The 17,440-nt window shown below is 38.2% G+C and overlaps 1 protein-coding gene across 8 annotated transcripts in view; it reads right to left on the bottom strand.

The window, feature by feature from the left end:
• Positions 1 to 17,440, bottom strand: part of RAPGEF6 (Rap guanine nucleotide exchange factor 6) — a 132,485-nt gene that overhangs the window by 27,742 nt on the left and 87,303 nt on the right. For 4 of the 8 annotated variants that reach the window (XM_042790068.1, XM_042790064.1, XM_042790066.1 and 1 more), the window contains 14 exons: positions 17,087 to 17,270; positions 16,115 to 16,251; positions 15,013 to 15,171; positions 14,310 to 14,462; positions 13,619 to 13,783; positions 12,161 to 12,268; positions 11,601 to 11,804; positions 10,796 to 10,904; positions 8,554 to 8,797; positions 8,074 to 8,231; positions 7,003 to 7,017; positions 4,393 to 4,633; positions 2,896 to 3,279; positions 593 to 804 (listed from right to left, as the gene is read on the bottom strand). In XM_042790068.1, the coding sequence (XP_042646002.1) occupies positions 593 to 804; positions 2,896 to 3,279; positions 4,393 to 4,633; positions 7,003 to 7,017; positions 8,074 to 8,231; positions 8,554 to 8,797; positions 10,796 to 10,904; positions 11,601 to 11,804; positions 12,161 to 12,268; positions 13,619 to 13,783; positions 14,310 to 14,462; positions 15,013 to 15,171; positions 16,115 to 16,251; positions 17,087 to 17,270 (2,473 nt within the window). Of the gene's footprint in view, positions 1 to 592; positions 805 to 2,895; positions 3,280 to 4,388; positions 4,634 to 7,002; positions 7,018 to 8,073; positions 8,232 to 8,553; positions 8,798 to 10,795; positions 10,905 to 11,600; positions 11,805 to 12,160; positions 12,269 to 13,618; positions 13,784 to 14,309; positions 14,463 to 15,012; positions 15,172 to 16,114; positions 16,252 to 17,086; positions 17,271 to 17,440 lie in introns of those variants that run through there. The other 4 variants (XM_042790070.1, XM_042790065.1, XM_042790067.1 and 1 more) reach the window with 2 other exon arrangements.

Raw genomic sequence — 17,440 nt, 5'->3', positions numbered from 1 at the left:
AATATAAATATAGAATTGACATCAACAGCATTTACATTCTGAAATTAGTTCAAATTGTTCTGAAACATGACAACCAAGCAGTGGGCATAATTGGAAATGCTTAACCTTAATTGATTGTGAACAGAACTTTGTCAGAAAGAAAAAACATTGAAATGTTTAAACAAAACCCCTTGAAAATGCTGGAAGCAAGAGTAGGAGGTGTGATATCATCGTTGCTGTTCGAAAGCCACAACATGGAACAAAAACCTAGAAACACTGCAGAAACAAGTTTTTGCAAGAGAAATAGATTTGAGGTAGTGGAAACTACCTGCTAGCACACTCACCTACTCTTCTACCCTGAACCTTAGGACAGCTGATGAAGACTAAGCATGGCTTTTAAAATATTAAAAATATGCATTTAATTTTTGTCTAGGATCAGACTCTTCTATTATGCATTCAGAGTTCTATTTTATTTTACTCCTACGAAGGACGCATCAAAAGCATCCTACTGGTGGCAGCTTCTTCGAGCCATTTGTTGAATCACAGAGCACTGAAGAAAGGGCTAAAGCATACTTAATGCTTTAGTTTATTATTTCTCTCTGTTTGCCATTACCTTCGTGCAGAAACGTGATATCCTTCTTGACAACAGGAAAAAGCGGAATAATTGGAGGCTGCATGCTCTGGCTGCTAAGGATGTTGCGGTATTTTGCCATGTTTCGAGATGGATCAAAAAGATCTTGAAGGTCTCTGAGGTGCTTTTCATACTTGCTCGGTAACTTTTCCCAAGTGCCTCTGAGCCGTGCTACTGGTGCGAGATTTAACCCGCTGGAAGGCAGATACATTTCATTATTAGCTGTTAGCGGAATCATTACCTTTCATAAGGAAGCAAAGGGTTGGTTTTTTGTTTTAAGGATTAAAAATAGCTTTCACAAGGTTAACTGTACAGCTGGGTGAGCGCCAGGCTGCAAGTTCATCACAATAAACCTCCGCTGTTCACTCAGAGAACTGTAAAAAGCACGACTGCTTCCTATTCACAAGGTACAAATTTCAAGTCAGCCTGCCAAAACAACCTCTCTGGAACACAGTACGGATGCCCATTCGATTTAAGAATCGCTTCTCTCCTGTGAAAATGTATACCACGACAAGGACAAAAGGGCTGAAAAATTAATGAGGCAAGTACACAGCTATAGTAGCAAGTGAGAACAGTGCACAGCTTATCCCAAGCACAAGTGGCAAGACTTAAGAGTAGTATATTTGGAACGTTTGTAAAACGAGCACCAACAGATTGAGAATTAGAGGCAGCAGATATGCTAAAACTTCTTATTGTGCCCTCATGCTCATTAAGGAAAATTATATCCAGAATTATCTGGATGAAATTAAAAAAAAAAAATTAAAAATTAAATATATCCATCCTCCCTATCATAATTTCTCACCAACTCTGCTCAAGAAATTTTGCAATGACTGCCAAGTCCTTGTAGCTGCAGAACTGGAAAGTGATATTCTCCAGCATTCATTAATAAATCCAGAATCATACAATTACTGAATTTGCTATTCTAAGAAGATTTTTTTCTCATTCTGAAAGCTTCAAAAATTTTGTGGGTTGGTTGTTTTTTTTTGTTTGTTTGTTTTTTTTTTTAATACACATTTCTCTCCATACTATTGTCAAACCACAAACAAAGCCGCCTCTCGTGAAAAATCAAACATATGCCACCACACAGCTCCTATTTTACATGCTACATTAGGATGGTTATCTTCTTATTTCATGAAACATATGGCATCATACTGATATGCAATGCAAGGCAGGGCAAGAGATAGAAGCCCTGTGGTGTATGCTAACAAATACATATTCCTCTGGAATTAAGGGTAAAATAAAAGCTAATTTATTTGCTTTTTTTTTTTTTTTGGACCAAAGACCACTTCAGTCACAGCCTGTTTAGACTTAACTGAGAAGCAGGAAGAGTCATCTCTCCACCTACAATAAACCATGAGAAATTAGGGAGCGGAATACAGGAATTAGATTCAGTACCCACATGTGTATTCACCATGTAATGAGTAGCCACAGCCCCAATGGTTGCCCAGTACCCTTTAAGGAAATTAATGAATTCTTTAATGTATGACTAAACAGAAGCCAATACCATTTGATAAACTGGCTAGACGTGGAAGAAAATATTTTAAAATGCTATTTTCAAAGATAGCGCTGGTGCTGGAATACAGCATGAAGCCAGATCATTGTCTGATGAATCACAGTGCCTTTTTATTTTTTCTTAACATAAAACCTGGGTATAAGATAATTGCAAATAAAGGAAATGCTGAACTCATGCTGTTAAAGTAGCAGCATCTAGTATAAATGAGAAGAGAAAGTCTAAATGTGCAAATTAAGAGCAAAAAAATAGAGAAGCAAGCAGATGACAGGAAAGAATGAAAGGGAAAATTAAACTAAAACAAGAATGATTTGAGGAAGTTCTTACAATGAAAGGAAGAAATAAAGTAATCTCATCATTGCAGATATGACTCAGTGCACACCGAAAAAGTAACAATGACTGAAAAAAGAAGGGAAGTTGGGTGCCAGAATCACAGAAAATGACAGAAATGTTCAGGCAGGCTTCTGAAATTCATCAAGCAAACAAAGCTTTTATCGAAATCTTCTCTTTCTGGGCTAGGTAACAGTTAAAGAAGAGACAGTCACATCGACCACCGCAGTAAGACTGAACTTCCGAGGCTGAGGAAGGAAAAGACTGCAGTGACAATACATCTCCCTGCCCAGTCTGGCTTTTGAAAAGCTTGGTAATTCCCTTAAAATCACCTGGCACCATCGCTAATCTGTTCAGGATATACCTATTCCTTTTCTTTCCGTTTAGATTAACAGAATTGTCTTTGACAGCACAAATCGGCTCTGACAAATGGGAAGTATTTTACCTTATAACCGCGAACATGGAATTGAAGTTCTTGCATTCTCGACAGTGGAGGGCAATTTTAATGAAATGCTTAATAATCTTCATTCTTTTGAGTTGGTTGGCCTCTGCTAAAATTTCCATAGCAACCCAGAACGTCTCTTGATTTATGACATCCTCAAACTGTTTCAGATGAGCATTTCCCGTTTTGGAGTCCAGCTTATAAAGGTCATCGATGTATTCCGTAGGCTCAATATTGCGAAATAATTCAAAGTCTCTCATGGAAAGCTGAGTGGCAACCTCAATGGTGCTCAGCTGTAGGAGGGAAATTTGGCTTTCTCTCAGTAGCTCCTGAGCATCCTCATCTGAGCATAAGGTCTCTGTCTCCATGTTGTTTTTTAGATAATACCTAAAGAATAATTGAGTGACAATAAAACATTAGAGATGCTCTTCAGAGGGTTTGTGAACACAAGGACACTGAACTACGCCAATCAACGTGGACACTGCTGACACCACGGCGGGTGTTTACGGGCGAGGATTTCTGCATTACTGTTGACAGCCCAGAGTAAGAGGCAATGACAGAGGCGGGAAGGGACAGCATAACCTTGCAGTTTAGCTAGTATAAAATACCATCATTACCGAAGTAAAAAAGTATTTCAAAAGCTGTTTTAATCTACCTCTTTGCTAATATTTTCTATGCTGTATTCCATAATATCCTGTAGCTTTCACCTTCAGAAAAAGGTCAGTTACTATTGTAAATTCAGCAGTGAAATAACATTTTAAATACATGTTAGTCCTGAGAAATCTCTTGGTAATGTATTTCTCCATTTCTTACAAAAATTTAGTGCGGTTTCTTACATAAATTTAGTGTGGCATATTAATATTTACATAAATCACATAGTATTCAGCAAATGAAAACGTATCTGGGAAATGCATTTCCATGGTCCCACGCAGATGAATTTCAGATATACAAAAGTTTATTCCTCATAAATTCCCTCTGTTGCCTAGCAAAGACGACTAAAGAATTCTTTACTTAATAAACTTTCTTCTGGTATGGATCAGGTCATCAGATAAAAGTGAAGCACTTAGCATTTCAGAAACATTCATAACAGTTTACATAAAAATGGAAGGTTAGTATCAGTTCATTGCAACACGACATCAGTGAGAAATTAATTGGATGCTTTAATCCTGGAGTACATGTGGAAAGTGTCAGAACAAATAGAATTTTTTTTCTTTTTAAGTATAAGCCACTGTGTAAGTTACCCTGATCTGCTAAATTTAATTGTCATCGAGCAAGCTGGCTGTAGTTTTGGGGAGGGTTTTTTCGGGCGCAGAAGGTGAAACAAGGAAGAAGAGAAGAGAGGGAAGTGTAAATTACTGACATCTACTTACTTGTTCTTCTAAGAGCCACCCGTTTATTTTAATTAAAACATCCCTCCCTGATGTTTCCTTTGGATGTTTCAATCCTAAAAAGCAAAGGTAAATAAATCCAAACCAAAAATCAAAACAAGGGCGCATTTACCGTCCATTGAGTTGAATCCTGTCGGCCAATTTGGAGAACTGATCCGGGAGCCTCCGCTGCTTGATGACTCCCTCGGGGCTGACGGACACCTCGCAGAGGGAGTAGGTCTCCGGGGCTCCCGTCAAGTTGAATTCGTGGACGGCGTGACTCACCACCTCTTTTGCTGTCGTGTCTTTGCTGATGATGATGTAACAACTCTGCTGATCAGCTTTGAAAACTCTTATTACTTGATCCGGAATATCTAAAGTAACAGAGGAACACCTTCAATGTATGAAGTTACTTTTCTCTTGAAAAGACAGGAGGTCATTTACTGTCTCATCTGATAGCCAGAAGACAAGAACAAACAGCTAGCAAGAAGAAAGAAAACAAAAAAAAAAGCCATGCTGGACTTCATAAATATTCATTAAAATAGTCAGTCCTTTCCTTTAGCTTGGAGAGGAAAAAAGAGGACTCTCCTCCTCTCTGCACTTCCGCATCTCAAATACTTTATCACCCTACATCCACAATCACAGCACAAGACTAGATATAATACTAAGCTGTACACTGTCCTTCTCAGCACGTCTCGAGAACTTTGGCAGCACCATTTCTCCTTTGGCTCTCTTGTCTTCAGGAGAGCCAGAATGCAGAGGCGTGCCAGGGCACTCTTCCCGGGGACGGGAAGCTGTCGAGCACGCGGGGACGGGCTGCGGGCGGGAGGGCGTGAAGAGGAAAGGAGATTTGGTTGCTCCCATAACTAGCTGCAAACTTTTACACTCCCTCTCTCACCCTGAAGCAAACTAAGCTGCTGCCAGCAGTTAATTCTTTGGCTAGCATACTTATTTATAGCACATTTTATGTATTATAAATGCATTAAAGAACAGCTTTATCTGAGGCAGCCTACAGCAGGAAATAAATATCTAAAGAAACACATTTCATCTACATCTTGATGATTGGAAATAATTCGCTCCATTAATTATTATAGAAGGCTTGATTTTCAAAATAAAACTGATTGGGAAAAAAAAAATGTCCAACAGGCAGCATGCACACTAATTTACAACTCAGGGAAGCACGGTTTTCCCCCCTCCCTAAACTCTGAAGACTAAAACCACATGAGTTTTCTGCGGACCTGAGAGGATTTTCGCCACGTCTCCAGAGCCTGCCACTATCCAAACGCCCCATCGGAGGCAAACGTACCCCAAATTCCCGCAGCAGGTTCCAGCCAGAGAAGTGCAGGGCTCCTACTGCAGCAACAGCCTTCGAACCAGCCCTTCACTTCTCCCACCGTGACCTGACCTGCCTTTAACAACCTCGGCGACCACGTGCCAAACCGGGGGGCTGAGGGACACGACCTGGCACCGGGGGGGCCCCCGGATCACCGGGCTGCCCGAGGGGCATCACCCGGCTCCATCCAGGTCCCACCAGCACGGAGTTTTACACACTCCTTACCCCATCGCCTATACATTAATTTTTCTCTATCAAAATCCACTGTTTAAGGAAGAAATGAAGGTCTCCTCCAATGGGGCAGTGACATGGGGGTTACTTTTCATTGCAGAAGGACTTAACAGCGTTACGGGGGCAAGTAGCAGGAATTTCAGGACAAAAAGTAAGCAGGTAATTTATGATCCAGCAACAAAAGTTTCCACCCATTGGGAAAAAGAAAGCCTCAACATCAGCTCTAAATAAGCTGGAAGATGGGAGGAAACAGGGTGTTTAAACAAACAAACAAACAAAAATATCTGAAAACTAATTCTACTAACCATTTCATTATTATGACTACCACATTACCAGAATAGCCTCATTAATAACTGGGAACTAGTTGAATTTGAAAAGCTCCATGCATACATGAATGTAGGCAATAAAAGCAAGAAATAACTATTATATACTTACTTCAGAGTGAAAGGGGTGAAAAATGACATATTGAATAATTTGGGAAATGCCTATACTCATAAAAATTGTAATAAATCAACAAAAGAGGCAAACATCTATACGTTGGTATCAATACTGATACCTAAAAAATCTGTACACACTCAAGGTATAAAACCAAAAAATGAAGTGCAATTTTGGAGGGGGGAAAAAAAAAAAAAAAAAATCACCACACAACCAAAACTCAGTGTAACTTGTGAGGGAAACTTATATTACAAGCACATGTCTGTCTCCATGGTCTTTGCTTTTAAGCAGGTAAACATTAATAAAAATTATTTTCTTATGCATTATGTCAGCTTGTGTTGACAATACAAAACACATTTCAAGTTTGCATGCACATAAATTTAGTTATACAGAGTCTAGCAGAAGTCCAAACTAAATCTCAAACTATGTTATTATCTAAAACTTTAGTTTCTATAAAAGGGATGTAAGTAACTTCATTCCTTTAAAGCAAAGAAGCAAAGTATCCTGCCAAAGGTGTGTCGGTGGCAGAAAGGGGAATAAAATGCAAGTCTCAGCCTCGGTACAGCACCGTGCAGTAAAGAGAACCTATAGATTTGTTTTATTTAAGGGAATATTACAGGACATAGGACTATCTAATGCCCTAACAGTAATAACTATGTCAGTGTAACATACGAAAGTGTTAAGTTTAACAGGCAAGCCATGCAATATTAAGGTCTACAGGATGCTAGACATCAGGATACTTACAGTAAAACCCAACAGCTGCAGGCAGGAAAAAAAGAAAAAAACTGTGTCAACACCAAATCAAGATTTAGATGTTTACAAAACTTATCAAGTGTATGTAGTACACTGCCATAAATATTTTGGTTCTCTCTGCCATTCAAAAATGACAGTATATTTATTACAGTAAACTTAAAGTAGAGGTAAGAAGGACTAGCTATCCATATTTTGTATTACACAGTAACTTGTATAATTAAACAAAGACTCTTAGAGACCATGTGTGCAGCTCATGCAGACAGCACGAACCTGGATTTGCAGCAAAAAGGGAACTTTTTTGCTACGGATATTTATGCATTTGATCAGCTATATCTGTATACATCCTTTTTAAAGGGGAAATCTGCAAGTTTACATAAACATAAGTCATAGCCAGAAGGCACTTTACAGAATATATAATTATGCACAGAACTTACACTTGAAATAGGGAAACATAATTCTGACTTGACATGTTTACAGGCAGCTGCATATAACAAGTGCTTCCTGCAGCCACCCCAAAAACTGTATTCCTACAGCAATAGCAATGAAAGCATGGACTACACATCTCAAAGTATTTTCCAGTTTTTCAGACATACAGTTGAATACACATAAATGTTTGTAAAACGTTAAGCATTAATATCACTATGTTGGTACCACGGCAGTGCTAGTCTATCCACAATACTGCTTGAAATATGTATTCAAAGATAGTGGATGGAGAAGTCAAATCACCAGGAGTACTGGAAAGAGATGACAGAAGGGAAAGGTGCAGACAAGGACAACCGGCTTCCACCAGAGCTCTGGTAAACCCCAGTAAATCAAAGACTCTCAGAGGTGGCAAAATACATCTCTCTGTAAAAACAAGCTAAGCGTCATGCTACAAAAAAGCAGGCAAGAGAGGTTCAGCAATTTGGATTTTCAGAGAATCTCCAGTTTGGACCTGTCAGGGCCACAAGATGAACAAGAACTGCAGTCGGCGTGTTTGATGCTGATAAAGATGTAACTTTGCCCCTGAGCCAGCTGCCTTGTAATCACCCTGTACGTGAAGCTAAATGGTGCTGGTTTTACCTGAAGGATTAGAGAAATCCAGAATGCTGGTTGTAGGCTGCAACAGGTCGGGGCTGCTGGAGGACAGCGTTCCCGGAATAGGCATGATGGCCAGGCTGTGCCTGCACTGCCGAGTCCCAACAATGCTGTCGTCCTGCGACTGGCTCACGCTACCGTCACTGCAAAACAAGACTGCTTCAGCTGTGTGCATTAAGCTCCTTATATTCATCTTGGGATGAATGGAAAAATAACGGCATTCAGATGTTTTAATTACATGTTGGAGACAGGCTTTCAAAACAAGGACAGAGGGAAACGGTATTTGAAAGTGTTTACTAGGAGAAAAGAGATATTTTGGTTTTGTTCTGCATGTATGGGTCAGATTTGCTGCATTTTTTTAAAAGCATAAGCAAGGTGGACATAATGACTGAAGAAACCAAAGTAACTAAACCGTCACAATTTAATAAGGAACAACTACTTTTTGACCAGAGGAGTATGACAAACCTGAACAGTTTGGGAGGCAAGATGCTGAATCGGGTCTTGTCTAAAATTTTCCTGATCCTGTTTCTCCCACCAGATACAGTGTTTGCTTTCATCTTCTTGTTTCCTTTTTCACGGGGAAACATCTGTTCCACATCTCCAGGCATATCTGGGATGGAATAACGGTTGTTTTTCTTTTCTGCAATTTTTGGAATATGTGGAATTCCATTCTTCTCTTGTCCTATCCTGCAGAGCAGTTCCTTAAACACTGTAAGAGAAGATAGAATCACTGTGATTTACCTTTGCATACTTAAAAAAACTTCACAGTGAATTCTTCTTTCCCTTCAAAACTTTTGCTTCCCACATCCCTGAAGAAAAAGTGAACCAAAGAGTTACAAACCGGGCAATACATTGCATTTTCATTTTGATTGACTTTAATTGTGATTTATTTTTGATTTAGCGGGTGTGGGTCTTTTCCCATTTAAGTTTTGCTTTTGATTACCTTGGCAGAAAGAGGAATGCCTAAATGTTCAATAAAAACGATCAAACATTCTACATAGCAGGGTTCTCCTAACTACTTTTGAGATTAGCATGTAGCACAGCAAATTTAATAGACCTAGTCTACCATTACTGGATAGATAATAAGGAAACACTGCATCCACAGCAATCAGCTCTATGTATTTATTGACTTTGTCTGCACCTTTCAGGTAAAGGAGAGTAACAGCAAGACAGCCCGGTATTTTCCAAAACTGCTTTTGTTTGCTTTTAGTAGTACTACTGAACAGAAGCGGCATCAAATTTCCTATTGCATTTGTTAAGCTAAGCCAGGCTATTGCCAACACTGACATTCCCAAAGATATAATTCCATGGAAAAAGATAGTGTTTATGTTGTGTTTTTTCCCACATATAAAAAGTGAAAACAAATTGTTCAAAATGGTTTATCAATATGAAATATTTTTTCAAGATCTTTTAAGCATCTTGTTAAACCAGTCAAGTCAGAAATTCAGTATTTTCGGTCAAAAACACGGAGAAAGTGGGAGAACGCAGAGCACAACAGAGCAAATTACTCAGACTGTCCCTGGAAGCAAGGCAACCAGGACTTTCCATATAAAAAGTCCCAGTCAAATTGCATATTTCTATGTTGTAATAAAATTTACGGCTACAAGCCTTCAGAGTATAGATTCAAATATAGGAACGGGAATTGCTAATTGCCAGCATCACTTAGCACTCAATTAAAAAGACAGGGTAGTAAGTATCACTGTAGAAAAAAGCTTCAAGACATGAATTCATTAAAATTTATCAGAGAAATCACCTTGAAATTATATCAGCAAGCAGGAAGGGAAGATATTAGAATCTACTCATCAGTGTGTGTTGCTCACATTTATAATATAATTGAACAATCTATCACTGTCTCAGTTACGGTTACGCTGTATTTTATGTCATTTCACATTAGCCTGGACCACCAGTTACCGTGGCTGTCTTATGCTTTCTTGGAATTACGCTAATAAGCAACTGCTAGGATCTTGAAACTTTTTACCTGCACAGCGATAAAGAGAAAATAATAATTGAAAAGCAAAACAATAGTGAGCTGGGGTAGGTAACTGGAGGAAAAAAATAAGAAAAGGAAATCATCAGGTCTCAGATACAAGTACAGAGGAAGGAGCTGTCTTGTGCACAGTCCCGTTCTTTCTGTAGCTATGGTTATTCTGTTGCCTGAACAGGCTTATGGAAAAAGAACAGATGGTTTGACTGAGATTTTAAAGAGGTATTTATGTGTTTATATTCACATTGACAATTAAAAGCCAACATTTATATGTCATACTGCTTTTTATATCCCCTTTTCAATTTTAGATATAAAGGCAATTTATCCTATCATTCTTACAGCCATTATAAAAAGTTTTACGAAAGCGCAGTTTTACATTTTTGCTGTTCCTTGGCAAAAATATTTTGGCCCAGATCCCTTGGCTCCGTTTCAGCCCTATCGCATGAAGGGACACTAAAGCTGCTTAAACAGTCATTTGTGGATTTCTCAGGGAGCAAAGAGCTGGCTATGCTGGCTTTGTGCCACTCAACGTGCAGCCCTTGGCACCCAAGAACTTATCCCAGCACATGGAGGCAAAACAGGGGGACTTCTGCACAGCTTTTCAGTCCTAGAGCACGTTGGAAAAATAAAAAAAAGGTGGAATCTTATTGCACTTCTAAAGCCAGAAGGACTGGAGCTTTCCTTCACTTACACAAAAATATATCATATATAAAGTCTACTTACCAAAAATGTTTGTTTTTACAGTAATGGAGAGATGAGTGTTGTTCCTTAAGATTTCCAGAGCTTTTACAAAGGTAATGTTCTCAAAATTCTGTCCATTTACTTCCATTATCTTTAAGAAGAAATAAAAATTGGACTATCAGGAGAACAACTGTTTGACAGACTTACAAATACAAAGGTGATAATACAGGCACAGTAAGAACTTTCCAGAAGCCTTTGCAGCAGTTGCAGAATGAAAACATCCCCTGTAAAATAACTATTTTCATCATGTCAGTGAAGTTATATCCTGTAAACAAGCCAGGACCTCCATTTCTACCTGACAAACGCTTTAAACAAATTTATTTTCTGTGATAACACGACATTCTTGCCATCAGGAATTGCACCCAGATCAAAAATGGTGGCTGATTAACTGCAGAACTGATGTTACAAAGGCTGGATCTTCACCTACTGTGAAGTGTTGCTGCTCTACCAGGCTCGGTGAACTGGGATGATGCACACTAGGTGGGAATCAACCCAACAAAACAACCTGATGTCTTCAACTTAACCATATCTCCAATCAGAAAGTTTCTTGAAGTAACCACAACTTGGTTTATTTTCCCACCGCGTTTTTGAAATATTTAGATGTGTTAAATATTTTGAAAACTGTGTAATAGAAACCCACTTAACACACGAAAACTGAAGCTGAACTGTGGCATTCACAACAGGATAGGAGCCAGTTGTTTGCTTTTGGTAAACAGCATAATCTTTTCGTTAGGAACACTACAGTCTGTTGAACCAGAATATTTTAAATGAACTTCATTGTTCTTACCTGATCACCACGCTTCAGTCCGGCTTCTGCTGCTTTGCTGCCCATTTCCACAGTCTCTACAAAAATACCAAAACCCTTGTCACTTCCTCCAAGGAGACTGAAAAACAGTGGCGAATCTCTTGAAGGTTTCTGCAGGGTAATTTGTCTCCATTTTGCTTTGGCAGCACAGGCAATATTCAGCAATCTGAGATGTCCTTTCATTTTCTGTAATACAGAAGACACAAAATGGAGCGCAATGTTTCTTTTAACAGAAATGGAAAAACAGTTGTGAAAAACACCCCAAGTGCCAGAAAAGGGACTTTTGTTGCCATGTATCCAAATCTGACTAAATAAACCTTGTTCTTTATGTGTTTTTGCATTACTGCAAAAGAGAAGTGCCATATGTACTATTTTATATGGACTTTATGTCTAAATATATACTTAAGGATAAATATGTCCATGTTAAAAGCCACCTATTAACTGTTACTCATAGACTACAACATGTTAGTCACTGGTAACATACTGGAAAATGAAAACATGTAATATTAGAAAGTATGACAGTCATTCTTTTTTGCTCCTACCGTATCTTCCAAGTTCTTTTCAAATTCTTCCAGAAATCGAGTCATAGCAGGATCCCCTTCAAAGTCATTAAAATGATTGTTCACCCACAGTAAGACCACTCTGGTAACCTGTTAAAAAAAAAAAAAAAAAATATATATATATATACATATAAAGGTACCTATGATACTTCTCCTATAAGCTTTAATCTATAAGCAAACAAGAATACAAGAAAATGGCAGAGTAACATGACAGGTTACTGCATCTGTTAACAAACAGAAGCAGAAGACATTTACACTTGAAATCACCTTCCCTTTCATTTGTTTCCACAAATAAAGGAAGAGAGGAAAAAATAAACATTTTTGTAATTGGCTACATCACCCAGTACTTACTGGTACACAGATTCATCTTCAGTTAATTCTTCCTTATGCTGTTCATAAAACTTAGGTTTTTTTAAAGCATCCTAGTGATCTCCTTAATAAAACTTCTAGGAAGTACGTTGTGATAATAAAAAGCTTTATTTTAAGATCTCTCAGTTAAATCTTCAGGTTGCTTTTGTACATGCTACAGTTACTACCATTTGTGATAAAGTCAGCCTGACAACTATTTTATCCATCCAAGTTATAAAAAAAGGTTAACCTATAGCAGTTTCTCTTCTAAAAATAAACAATTTTCTCTTTATTTGCTGAGACAGTTTTCTTTTACCTTCCTTTTCTTAAAAAAAACAGTTGCCAAAATTAACAGCATGGAAAAAGGTAAGAAGAGAAGCCATAACCACAGCAAAAGACCCCAGACAATTTCCTATGCAAAAAAATACAGTGTTTTGATAGTCTGTTGGGTTTCCTTCAGCTCAAAGCTAGAACACATAAAACCGCTGGCTAAGAATTTTATTGCCATAATTTTCAACAAATGGGACATGGATACAAGTTCCAGACTATGAATATTTTTCATGTGTATGTGCACAGAGTTATAGAGAGTTGAACCTAGTTCAATTTATGGAAGCATTTTCATCAGATGCACCTGTCTTGAGCAGAGTTTATTTTAAGTACAGAATTCGTAATAAGCTGCTCAAACAGAATGTGCTCAATACACTGAAAAGCTCTACAGTAGAAAATTATGGAAGACAAGCACAATGCTGTTGTGAAAAGCAAGATGGTATGTCCAAGAGATTGTGAACAAAATTTCCCTGAATTTCTGGTGAAAAAGGATTTCAGAGACTGACATTTGCACCTTTAAATTAAACAGAAAACAGTATTTATCATTCTGCAGAAGAGAAGCAGTATCGTACCTAATTCAGGAGAGTACACTATACGTATACAACACACTGGAGAATCCTGTCCTAAGATTAGTGAAGAATACTTTGCTTTAAAATAGTTCATATAAAAGGGCAGGAGCACAATCCTAGTTTATCAGCAATACAAAGAGGAAACAATTTGAAGCCATTTTCACCAGAAATACTAATCTCTCAGGCTCAAACCAACCTTATCCCTGAGGCTGTCCACTGTGAACCATTCCAGGAGTTTATTTCCAACTTCCAGGGGACTTGTTAAAAATGTTCTGTATGTTAAAAGGAAATCTTCAATGTAGGTTGGATCCACAATAGAATGTTCTTCTATTAAGTGCATGATGAGTCGCTCGGGTGTTGCCTTAAAAATTAAATGCAAACAATAACTGCTATCTCTCGTCACTATCTCTCTCTAGAGAGTGTCTTAACATAAATCCATGTGAACAGTACACCCCCTTTTCAAATTTCAGTTATGGCAAACTCGGGAGAAAACACACTAACGTGTTTAAATCAAGTCTTCATGCTTCTCTCAGCCCAAATGTTTTGCATAGGTAATAGCTGGCTAAAACAATTAGTAACTTCCCTTAGTTTTATTTTTAATAAACAGTTTCAGTCCTCTTCCAGATTACAAAAAGCAGGTTAATACATGATGATGCACAAAGGGTGCTCCCAATAAAAAACTCAGTGTATGTGCTGAAGAGGTCTAACTTTATTAAAAGGGAGATGAAAGTAAATTTGTAAAATAATATAAATTCCTTCCAATCATTTTTTTTTCAATCCGAGACAGACAAAACTGAGTATGTGTTCCAGATTCCAGCCAAAACTCTATTTATTTACTAATAAATAAAGGTTTAATAGATTAATGGAAAGCACAGAAAGAAATTCACCTTGATAACTATGTGTCCTTTTCTGGTTCCACTGCGATCCAGCTCTCTGTGCTCCTTCACCATAACAATTTCTCCTTCTTCCTCCACTTTATGAGTGTTTTTTTCCACGTGGTTGAGAATCCTCCAGTAGTCTTGCTGGGCTATACACACAAACTGCCCCCAAACAACACAGGATTGTTAATAAAGAACCAAAACCTGAGAGTATCCCCATCACTGGGCTGCTTCGACACACTCACGATAGCACAGCATTTGATACCAACCCCGCTCTGTGCTGCCCGATTACACGAGAGAGAAAGTTAGAAAAAGAAGACAAATAGAACTGGTCACCTTCTTACATCTCCAAAAGGTTGTCTGAATGGGCTAAATGTATAGAGGACAAAGCCTGAAGAAGTGGAAATGGGTATTTTCTATTTATCTCGTTTTACTGCGTGTCAATCACATGCACAGCATGACTGGGGTGGACTAAGCTTACATTTCAGCACAAAGCTGAAGTTCCTGTTCTTCACACAACAGCAGTATGAAATAAATCTCAGCTAGTAGAGTGTACAACTAACCCAACATGAGCAGAGCCCTTGACCCACAAAATACCAACCTCCTTTGTGCTGCTCCTGGAATAAAGATCATGCCTTAAAATGAAAGTAGTCTGTTTCCTTTTATTAGATGCTTAAAAATACAAGGTAGCTGTACAGAACTGTAATCTTACCTGACAATCATCTACTTTGGTTCTGACCACTCCATTCATGTACTGTTTGTCCAAAGAGGGAGTAATCCCAAAACTATTTCCCATGCAAAGACTCTCACTCTTCCCATCAGGATAGCTGATTTCCACTGTGCCATTTAAAATTACATACCAAGAATCGAGCTAAAGGAAATAAAATCAAATTTAAAAAGTGAAGGTAATTCAACAACTTTTATAAACTATTCCAATGCTTTTATCTCAGGAGGGCTTATTCTTGCAGTTTCCTGTTCGTTGTCACCACAGTTTTGCAACATTTAATTCACTAAATATGTGCACTGTAAGGAAAGCAATAAAGATGACTGAAAAAAGAATGCTTTCCAGCATTCTTCATTCATTTCAGAATCAATTCAGTAGGGAGGAATGCTGATGAATACACTGGGGTTTTTTTAAATCAGTGGGCTGATTGGACCAATATATTTATACCATTTAGTGAGAATGAACACTCTTCCACTGGGTACCCATTCGGTCACTACCAGAGATGAGAGTCTGCCTTCTCCTCCTGGAGGGATGTCCTGCTGAGGCCATTCCAGATGTCTCAATCCAAGGACAAAGACAGATTTCAAGACAGTGATTCAGAGCACCTATGTTGGGAGCCTGTCCACTGCCTAATTTGAATATGTCTCCTCCCACTGAATATGTATGGAAACTGCTCCTAATTTATGTTACAATACATTCATTGTTGGGCAACGATAGCTCTCCATGTTGGAATTTTAAAAAGCTACATTATATGAAGAGAGTTATTTTACCAGTGGAAATGATGCATTCTCCTATGCCACAAATAATCTTTGAAATAAACTCCTTGAGATGTTAGCACTTCCCTAATAACAACATACTGAATGACAATTTATGGTTTTTCACTCAGCCAAGCTGAAGACTTGAACAAGACAGTAACACACAGGCCGAAGCTCCCAAACGGATGAGCTAAGGTTGGGGGATTTTGGATATGGGTCACGGTGAGAGAAGAATTCTCTAACTTTCAGATGCAGAGATGGGAAACAGATTTTCCAGATGCCCTTGCTGCCCCACTGCCCACAGCACTCGCTTTGTGTCGTGAGCAGTAACTTACTTCTTGGCCGTCTTCAAGTATGATGGCTCCTGCTTGCTCTACTACTTCAAATATCATCACTGAGCAAAGTTCTCTTCTCACAGACATAGTCATGTTTGCAAAGGCAGGGAGTTGATGCATAAATTCCAGTAATTGCTCTGTTAGACAAAGGAAACATCGGTGTGAAGACTGCAAGGCCCAGGGGTTCCTTAGATACCTTGCCCTCCGTAGGTATATTAAATCTCAGTTAAATTCACAGAAAAATTGCTCAGTGGTGTTATAATCCCCATTAGTGCCTGTGGCTAAATGAGCCCCTTATGCATTTTCTCATCATCAACCAGAACTCGGCTCTACAATCTTGATCATGTTCTGATTGACTCTTGTGGCAGCAGTCTGGCTAGAGTGTAAAAGCACTTCAGCTTCAAACATTTAGAAAAATTAAAAATACCCTTACAGTACAGCAATTACAAGCTTGATAGGAGTATGAAATGATTTTCCAGTGTTTAGAGAAGTAATCTGAAGTATAGCATAACACAAATTTTACTATTAAACTAATGCCAATTTCTAGTTAAATACTGCAGTAAATTATGTTAATCTTAAATGCTTTGCAGTTTACAAACCTGTAAATCTATACTGCAGTAATGGTATATTGTCTTTGACATTTAATAACTAATTCAACAGTTTCAGACAGTCAAAATTACCTTGCTACCTATCCCTCCCTTATATCAACACATTCAATGACTCTAACACCTAAGCATCTCAAAGACTGTTTTTTTAAAAATACGTAGTTTCTCAGAACAAATACTCTTGCAGATAGGAAGAGGAGAAATCATTCAATTAACAGTATCACTAAAGTGATCTCTTGAAGGCATTATTCATAATTATGAGGATACACATTTAACATTAACTCATTAAACAGTCTTCAGATATGCTTCTCTTACAGATGTTATATGATATAGTTTTTACATAAAGATTTTTTTTTTTTATCCTTACCAATATCATCATCAGTTTTATCTGCAGGCTCTTTCTCAAGGCACTCTCGGACAACATCTCGCCCTAGAAGCGGATCTGAAGTTCTGTCAATATCTTCATCCTCCTCCTCTTCTTCATCTTCAGAGTCTACAGGTGCTTCTGGAAGACCTGTTAAATCAACGTCTCCCATCTCACTTTCTGTAGCCTACAAAGAAAATGTCCAGCAGACAAAGAGTTCAATCTCTTCAGTTTAATGATATAAGGCCATATCTTAGGTAGCTTGTACAAAAAAAAATAATTCCGTGTCCAACAATACAACCTAGAAATTGTTATAGCTCCTTTTCTGAACCCTGAAAAAAACGTGTTACGGGATGG

This window comes from Tyto alba, unplaced genomic scaffold, assembly GCF_018691265.1.
Source record: "Tyto alba isolate M040663 unplaced genomic scaffold, T.alba_DEE_v4.0 Super-Scaffold_17, whole genome shotgun sequence".
Lineage (NCBI taxonomy): Eukaryota > Metazoa > Chordata > Aves > Strigiformes > Tytonidae > Tyto > Tyto alba.
The sequence above is the reverse complement of the archived record's forward strand: the minus strand, read 5'-3'. Positions and strand labels throughout refer to the sequence as shown.